We start from the raw sequence: 8927 nt of genomic DNA, 5'->3' as shown, positions 1-8927 counted from the left end.
GTTCCTAAGTTTTTGAAAAAAGCCTGGCGAAGCACCGCAGTAAACGAAGTTATTTTCGAAATTCTTTTAAATAAATGAGGTCGAAGCTATGTTCTTGAAACAAACGCGACGGCGCAGCCGCGGATGGCGAAACTATGTTCCGAATTTCTAATTTTTTTTTAATAAGCGAGGCATCCCGACCAGTCGGATGTCGAAACTATGTCCTTAGTTTTTGAAATATAAGCTAGGTACCTATGTCCTAAATTTTTGGAACAATCTAGGTGAGGCAGCCCAGCCGCCGAAACGCAAACTATATGTTCCAAATTTCCCAAACTAATATTATATTCAAAGCCTATACTAACGATGGACGTTTCGCGGCACTTTTGAATCTCGGTAGCAGTCGACTCGGACTTGATAGCAAATATATGTCCTATGTTGTGTATACTATAATATCGGTTCTTTTATGTGTTGGGACATGACTCCATGGCCATACCAAGAAAACCTTTTATGTACAAGAAAACCTGGCACAACCCACACAAATACAAACAAAATAAATCAACCACACAATTCATATAATACTGTGTCCAAAAAGGACCCCGAATCTTTCTAATTAAACTACTGGAGCAAGATTATTCCGTGTGAATAAGGGTTATTTACGGCTTTATAGGTCATACGGTTATCATTTCTAATGTCTCCGATGGTTGCAAGGATTGCGAAATCTGTGAATTTTTTTTTGGAAAAAGAGTAGCGAGTTTTTCCCAAAAATGCGACAAATATCGTTCTACAACCACCGTAATCACCTGATTTATCTCCGTACGACTTCTGGCTATTTGCTAAGCTCAAAAGACCACTTCGGGGACGTCCTTAAAATTGAGGACATAAAAGCCAAATCGAAGGTATTGAAGGTCACTTCGAAAAAGACTATTTGGGATTCTTCGAGAATTCGAAAAAACGCTGGGGTATGTGCATTGCATCGAAGGGGGAGTACTTTAAAGGCAATGAAATATATTTAGAAGAATACATAGAGGTTTTTCATTTTTATAACGCAATTCCGGGTACTTTTTGGGCACAGTAGTACCTACACAAATCAAGCAGCTTAAATTGTACAATAAAAATCAGACCGTACAGTGAAATGCAGTAAATCAAACGAGACCCAAAAGGCATCATATAAAAGTGAAAAACAGTATAAATCAATTCAAGTAAATCGAATCGTTTGCAGTTAAACAAACTCATAAAAACAAAACACTCAGACATCATAGGTGCAAGCGAGACAAAACAAAAGAATGCGAGGAGAGAAAGAAACCTGTAGCAATAAAACTTTCTTTACTGATAGGAGAAGGAAAACATTGCTTAGCAGATCTATATTGAAGAATGTAAATATAGTGCATAAATTATTTCAAAGGAATAATGTTAATACAATTATCAAAAGGTTATTAAAATGAGAGGAGCAGCATCACAAAAAAAACAGGTCAACTATAGCAAAATGGAACAAAGTAATAGGGGCCAATAGCAGTAGTTAGGTACAGGAAACTTAAAGCACCTTCAGGGTAAGCTCACGTGGAAAACAAATTGCAAATCGAAAAAATTAACAATCAATGAACTGGAATGACAAATTTTACTTTTAATATTTAATTACACTACCATCAATTGTACAAAAAATTCCACTTTAATTAATAGTAACATTCCCCCATGGATCCTTCTCTTTGTTGAGCAGCGACGCTGAAGTATTACAGAGCTGGTGTAAGAACTCCTTGAGCTTAGTCTTCGGAAACACCTGGCAACACAAAAGAGATTAGGTTACAATATTACCAGCGCAATTTATTACCTTGTACAGGCCATATTTTTCTGAGCTTATAATATCGGCCAACTGCAGACACTCCTCCCCACAATCTGAATCATTCAACACTGAGTAGAGTAACATTACTATTTCAGGTATGCAAGTAGATCTCAGAAACTCGCAGTCCTTTGCGCCACTCAACCATCCCCCTTCGGGGAACAGCAACACGTTATACAGCTTGCCCTTTGCTGTTTTCGCTAGCTGCAACGTTGACATATTCCATCGCTCCGTGTCAGCTTTAAATTGCGCCTCTTTGTGCTCGTGCGCAACTCGCTCAGTAAAATGCGCATTCTCCGCCACCTCTCCAGGAGGAAGGGGTTTCGATTTGAACTGTTTATACCATTCGTTAAACGCTTCCTCCGCATCCAAGTATGTTCGATAACTCAAATACTCTCTCAATATTTGATTAATCTCTGGTACTGCGTCCCCTTCTGAGAGAATGTCGTCGAGAAAATTCTGAGGTATTTTATTGAAAGCCAATTGTGCTGCATCCAGTTTTTTCATTGTTAAGAAGGTAAAGATCAAAGCGTTCGTCTGCTCGATCGCATCCAATTTTGTCGAGTTGGAAATGAGCAACCAATCGATGGCGGATATTTTCAATAAATCAGTGTCGGTTAATTTTTGCTGAAAAACATCGTTTGGTTCACTATTCCAGTGAAGATAGTTACAATGATAATTATGTAACAGACTAATGAGGCCATGAGGTTTTTTCATGGCGAGTATAGTTGATAAATTACCTGTAAATTGCCAAGTGCGCCGATTTCGTGTGGGCGGTTTCGGATATTTTCAACAACTCGTTTAGCAATCGCATGTGTATCCAAACCACAATCTTCGGCGAACGCAAGAGCTTCGCGTCTTTCGTTGTCATCTAAGATGCGTTCTAAGTAAGAAGCGTAGACTTCAACCTGCTTTTGAACTCCTAATTTGCTAACGTAAAACGAGACCAGCCGAGTTTCGTCCATTTCCGCAAGGCGGAGCACATAACTAAAAAATAAGTTTCATTAAAAAAATGAAAGCACTTTTAATTCACGTCCGCTTGATCGGCGAACGACGATTTTAAATCAATTTGAAAAAAAAGATATATTTAAGGAACCTTTAAAACAACAACTACTTGCCTTATTTTGGGAAGCGTGCCTTAAGGACTAAAAATCAATTGTTCTACTTTTTGGGTGATTTTTAGTCTATTATTGTGCTAATTTATTTACACCATACATAACTAGTTACTATGGGACTCCTACCTTTCAATAATCTTTGCTGGAACATCTCTCTTAACAATCTGCCCAATTTGTTCCAAAAACAGCACCAAATGCACTGCAAACCGTAAAAATTGTGTACTCAATGTCCTGTTTTCGATCCAGTTACCAATAATCTCCATTAACCTCGGAATATCGTCAAGTATTAAGTGCTTTTGAACGATATGCATTTCTAATTGGGACTCTTTGCGCACTTTGGTATTTGGAGCGGATTCCAAGTATTCGAACACTTCGTTTAGGGACAACCTGGAAGAAATTATAGTAAATTGACTTGGAAATACAATCACTCGGTATACCTTTGGTCCCAGTACTCTTCTGGTAAAGGTACATACTTTTTGCTTATGTTATCACGAATTTCTGATTCAACGCGAATATCGATTAATACTTTCAAGTACGCCCACAGGTAATCCTCCCAGTTTTCTCCCACCCTTAAAAGACTCTTTAAGTGTCCACAGAAGGAAGCCAAGGATGCTTTCTCGTAAATGTTTAGGTATTCCTGCAAAGGAAAGTAAATTAGCAGCTAATAGTATGAGAGTCTAGCTTGCCCCTAATATCTGCTTTGCTTAATGTCATGTATATTGCACACGGAGCAGTAGATTAAGTATAATAATGGTCTGAAATTAATAAAAGACACAAAATTTTACAACCACTAGGTATATATTTTACGCATTCCGACGCGCATTTTAAAAGCTAATCACTGATAAAAAGCTACCTAGCTTTTAATCAGATAAAAAATCGTCTGATTGGTTAGAATTTGAAACAATCACCAAGCTGATTGGTCGTATATTAATGGAGTGTATTAATCGTTAAAAAATTGTTCACTTTGTTATTTCAATGAAATTTGGCAAAGTTTAAATTAAAACGATAAAAGTGTAAAAAATAACCACTGACTTCATACGAGTATTTTCAAAATGACAGCCATTTAAATATTTAGCTATTTAGTTTTAAATTTAAAAGTTGCCGCCATTTTGAAAATAAGTCGATCATTGTTTTTTTAAACGCACATTTAAATTTGTATACATATACAGGGTCTTCGAGATAAGAGGGTCACATCAATATCTCTTTTATTTAGGGAAATCTAAAAAATGTATCAAATATAATTTTACGATCTTCCGGCATCACTTCCGGTTTAACCGGAAATCGATGCAACTTTTGTTATGTTATGATAGTGCAAGTTTATGCAAGTACCTATTGCTCTTCATAAACATGTTTGGAAACTGATTGCTTTCCAATATGGAATATTGTCAAGGCAGTGTCACATCCTGTATTAGGATATATAAAGAGTAGATTGTTCACTAAGTCATTTCCGATCTAATGGCGTTAATATCATAAATATTATTGTGTTTGAACAGTTTTTTTCACTGTGCTTGTTTTAATACATAAGACCTTTCTTGAGTGCACATTTTTTCCAAAATGGTGGCAATTTAAATATTTCAAAACTAAATAGCTAAATGGCCGCCATTTTGGAAAAAATGAAGTCAAGTCGGGCTTTTTCCCAACGAAATTGATTAATAATGATTTTTGACAATTTTTTCGTGTTCAAATTGCACGTGGCCAACCCAATTTTACATGAAAGTGTATAAAATTCATCTGAGTTTATTGTATGGTTTGAAGAAAATCAGGTTGTTAGGATGAAGAAATCCCTATTAAGGTGGCTAAAAAAGTCATCTACTTTATGGATATCTTTGCTTGTTGATCACTAAAATTATTCGATATCATGTGTTATTTTTAGGCATAAGTACAGGATATTTTTATTAATGGAACACCCACATATACAGGGTTAGAAATATTGTGGGTTCATTTTACCGCACATATTTAAAATTCATTATTGTATGTATAACATTTTGAGGGCCTCTTCACGCTACAACCTAAAAATATTTTCAACGAAATGGCAATTGTTATGCAGGTTGATTTATATCAAAGTTTCATTTTTTAAATAAAAAACCCATGTATTTATTGCATTTTACGATTCCTTGGTCAATTTTAGTGCGACTTTATGTATTACACGTGTTCTAAAGCTGATTCAACAATAAATTGATCAATTTCTTGAGCTTAATTTCTTGTCGGATTCGCGCAAGTTCTATTTTTCTGGCAATTTTTACGTCAATTCAGTAGTAACAACTACCATCAACCAACATAAATAATTGAATAAAGATGTTTTCATAATTTGTATTATTATTATTATAGCTAATATAGCAATCTTTCTTTTTCTATTCCGTAATCTTCTATTTAAGACAGAGGGAAACATTTTTACACTTTTCACTTTTTTCTACACAATTAAAAAAAATGACAACCTAACCTTAAAATAATTAAAGGTTGGTGAAACAATGACTTTAAAACAACAAGAAATTGATCAAGTTAACAGCAGAACCAAGGAACTTGAGCAAGAAATTGTTCAATAAATTGACAAATAACTTCACGAAGTAATTGATGAATTGTTGATGTAAAACTAGCTTAAAGTGAGTCGTTTAGCCGCCTATTTTAGTACATTTCATGATGCAGAGTCACAGCTCTCTAAGTTTTATGACAAAACTGTGATTTTCAATTTTTACTGGACATCTACTTTAAACGAGTAATTTTAAATATCATGTGCAATGAAGTTACACTAAGTTTGACCAAGAGATGGAGATATGCAATAACATACAGGGGGGTTCTATTTAAAAAAATGCAGCTGTGAATAAATCACCCTGGACCTCCTCAATTAATCCAATGATTGGGAACTGTGTATTCAAATAGTTTCCAGAGTATGCTGCTGTAATGTGAAACCAGGCTCAGTTTGAAACTATCGCAAAAAAACGAAAATGTCTGATTTTCTAAAAACCCCGCCGTATCAACGGCCAGCTATATCTCAAGGATGGTAAAATAAAAAGCATGAAAAAGTTCACAGCGGTTGATATGTTCGGGCATAAAGTCCTTGTCGCTTCCTTGTAGCTGAACCTAAAGTTGGTATTGGAAGAACAAGTGGCAATATTAAACTGTTACAATGTTACCTTAAAGCCTGTTATGGAAGAGAGCTCTCTTCGATGCCATAAACGCCTAAAACAGAAACAAGAAATCCAAAAACCCAAGTTCCATGCCTCGGTATTTAATTAATTCGAGTAATGCCTGAGGGGCCTCTGCTAAACGTGCATGTCGAAAACGAAAAAAAAGCTGGAAAAGAAAATAAAAATTAATGTGTCTTAGGCTTGCGTGCGAAACAACCCACCCAAAAATGGCGCCAGGGACGATTGAGATGTGCGAGAAAATCTCAAACAATACATTACAGTGACCATAAAAGAAATGTGACTGTTGATGTAATTGTAAAAATAAACTGTTACAAGTAGTAGGACCGAGTTAAGCACAATTGTAATTTGTATGTTCAGTACCGCCATAGACTATTCGAATTTTGCAACTTTACATTACTTCCAATTTCTTATACTCGTAAAAACTTATTTCTATTAGTGTAATTACTACAAGCAAAGAGTATACTACAAACTTTTCAAGCTGGTGATGAGTCAAGTGGGCATGGGCCTGTTTTACCTACACATTATTGGTTTGTTCTTTACTTTCATGGACCTTGCTCCAACTATACTTTAGTTAATCCGAATATTAACAACAAATGCGTTTATAATAATAAATCAATGAACACAGTACAGTACAGTCCAGTACAGAAGCTCCAAATGTGTGTTAATTTTGAAATACAGTTATAAAACAAAATAGTAGCTTTATCCTATATTACTATCCTGTAAAAAATAGAACTTGAGGATTGAAACTTGCAAATTGAGCTTTTTTGTTCAATAGACCCCAATGGAAGACTCTAGGGTCATATCATTTACTTATACTGAAAGTATTGTGCACATGTAAAGTACGACAGTAATGAGTAATGCAGAAATACAGTAACATATACATGTAATCCAAAGGATCATCCCTCTTGTTTGAGAAATGTGTAGTAATTGTCAATTTTAACTCATCAATGTATTTACATTAACATAGTCTTAAATTTCTACCCTTCCATTTATTTGCACATTTTAAAAATCATTAATTAGGTAATGCAAAAGGAACCAATCGGTAGACTGCTATGTGCATTGTGCAATCAACGCAATCTAAACATTAAGCTTTGTAAAAACAGTGGCACAATTTCAGCCACAGCCTCCTCTATTACAAGCAAAGAATAAGTACCTTCTCACAATATGCTTGTGAAATAACTTTCCAAATATCCCTCGTTTCGTTTCCTTCAGTAGGTTGTAAGGCACTGTCTAACCCCATCTCATCCCTATCAGCATCATACATCTCCACATCTTCGACCTGAGGAACAGTATTCGGGTTGTGATACAGTCGCCAACCTTCCAGAAGTGCTGCACGCCAAGCGTGACCGGAACTAATACACACCTAAAGTACACCAAAATAACAAACCACCGACAATAGAAATACCTACCTTTTGCGCTTTATTAAGCTTACCGCAGCGAATTTCCTGAAAAATCTTCTTACAAAGTCTCTTTTCATCTTCGGTATCTAAGTCGTGAAGATGTAACTCTTCCACCCATGGCGCATCCGGGTGCATTTCCGTAACAATCTTCTTGGAGCTCTCAAAAACGATTGTTTCGGCAGACTGCAGCTGGTGAAAAGTGTTTTCCCACCCGTAAGAAAAGTCGGAAAAGTGCAATGCTTCAATGTCGCGTTCTGCCGCGCTGTACTCCAACCAGTCGATCACAAGTTGAGTTTCGCGTACAAGAGGATCGGCTTTAAAGAGATTTGCTATGCACAACTTCTCGCTGTCGCCGAAATATGGTTGCTGCACGTCCTCCATGTCTTTCGAGGCAAGCAGTCGATCTTGATACAAGACTAGTAACAGGCGCCACGTGTTTCGTTCCTTTTCCAACCAAATGTCCTCGTTAACATACTGGATTGAACTTTTCGACTTTAAGCTTTTAATGACTTGCAGAGCATCCGTACAACAGCGAGCAAGGTCTGTGATGACATCGAACACATCGTGGCTATTCGTACACATTTGCAATGTCTCGTAGAACTCCAAATACAAACTGTTAACAGTAGCCTTCCAGGGTTCGCTGGCACGAACGATCGAGCCTGTTATGGAAACGTTATCATCAATTAAAGTGCTAAACGATTTATCGTAAATTGTAAAACTGGAATCGCCTAGTTTGTCATCCAGTTTTCGGAGAGTTTGTGGAGTCATGGGGCTCTCCATGGTTTTCCTTCTTAAATCCTTGTTTTTGGGTGTGGAAAGCAAGAATCTGCCCTTTGAACTTATGGAATCCTCTAACAAGCGTAAAGACCGATCTAAATCCGAATCCATCGTAATTAAAATAATTCAAAATAACATAAATAACCGAAAAACATTCATAAATCGAATTCTAACCACACATTTTCTTGTGCTGTTTGTTGGTACATGAGATTTACATATTTATCGGTAGGTGCGAGTCAGAGACGTGCGAGTAAGCGATTGCGTCCCAACAGAGGTCGCTAACATTCTTACCTGTTTGTACGTTTTTCAGCAGTGGCGTAACATGCTACTCTGCCCAATTCAGCAAAATAAAACGGGGAAATTTGAGGAAATGGAACCACTGTATTTTCATAAAAATATATAAGTAAAAAGGGGAGTTTACATTTTTTCAGAAAGTAACAAATATAAAATTCAACAAAAAAACCCTCAAAACGCTTAAACTCTCGTACTATGTGGTTCTTCGAGGTAAATACACCTAGAGAAAGAATTATCGAGGCAAAACAGGGGAACCGTTCATCGCCGACTGTTTAAGCTAGGGAAAATGAAAACGAAATTTGACAGTTTCAATTTTTCGGTGATTTCTCAAAGATTTTTCATAAATTTCAGAAGCGTTTTTTTAGTCTCGAAAAGGGTGAAC

At 36.4% G+C, this 8927-nt stretch overlaps 1 protein-coding gene across 1 annotated transcript; it reads right to left on the bottom strand.

Moving 5' to 3' along the window:
- Window positions 1-1575: 1575 nt before the first annotated feature.
- On the bottom strand, window positions 1576-8467 carry LOC116176603 (nuclear pore complex protein Nup107). The gene is made up of 7 exons (XM_031495246.1): window positions 7484-8467; window positions 7228-7437; window positions 3366-3565; window positions 3055-3315; window positions 2554-2800; window positions 1805-2440; window positions 1576-1753 (listed from the first exon to the last, which is right to left on the bottom strand). The coding sequence occupies exons 1-7, from the start codon at window positions 8360-8362 to the stop codon at window positions 1646-1648; spliced, it is 2541 nt and encodes an 846-aa protein (XP_031351106.1). The 5' UTR covers window positions 8363-8467; the 3' UTR covers window positions 1576-1645.
- Between the last annotated feature and the right edge of the window lie 460 nt (window positions 8468-8927).

Source organism: Photinus pyralis, unplaced genomic scaffold (assembly GCF_008802855.1).
Source record: "Photinus pyralis isolate 1611_PpyrPB1 unplaced genomic scaffold, Ppyr1.3 Ppyr1.4_LG7, whole genome shotgun sequence".
Taxonomy (NCBI): Eukaryota; Metazoa; Arthropoda; class Insecta; order Coleoptera; family Lampyridae; genus Photinus; species Photinus pyralis.
Note: the sequence above shows the minus strand (reverse complement) of the source record. Positions and strands in the feature narration are given on the sequence as shown.

Excerpts from the sequence above, each read along its gene's own strand:
- LOC116176603 (XM_031495246.1), bottom strand. The coding sequence starts at position 8,362 with ATGGATTCGGATTTAGATCGGTCTTTACGCTTGTTAGAGGATTCCATA. Across the intron at positions 7,438-7,483 it reads AGCTTAATAAAGCGCAAAAG|GTGTGTATTAGTTCCGGTCA; the intron begins GTAGGTATTTCT and ends GGTGTACTTTAG. Across the intron at positions 2,801-3,054 it reads CCAGCAAAGATTATTGAAAG|TTATGTGCTCCGCCTTGCGG; the intron begins GTAGGAGTCCCA and ends CTTATTTTTTAG.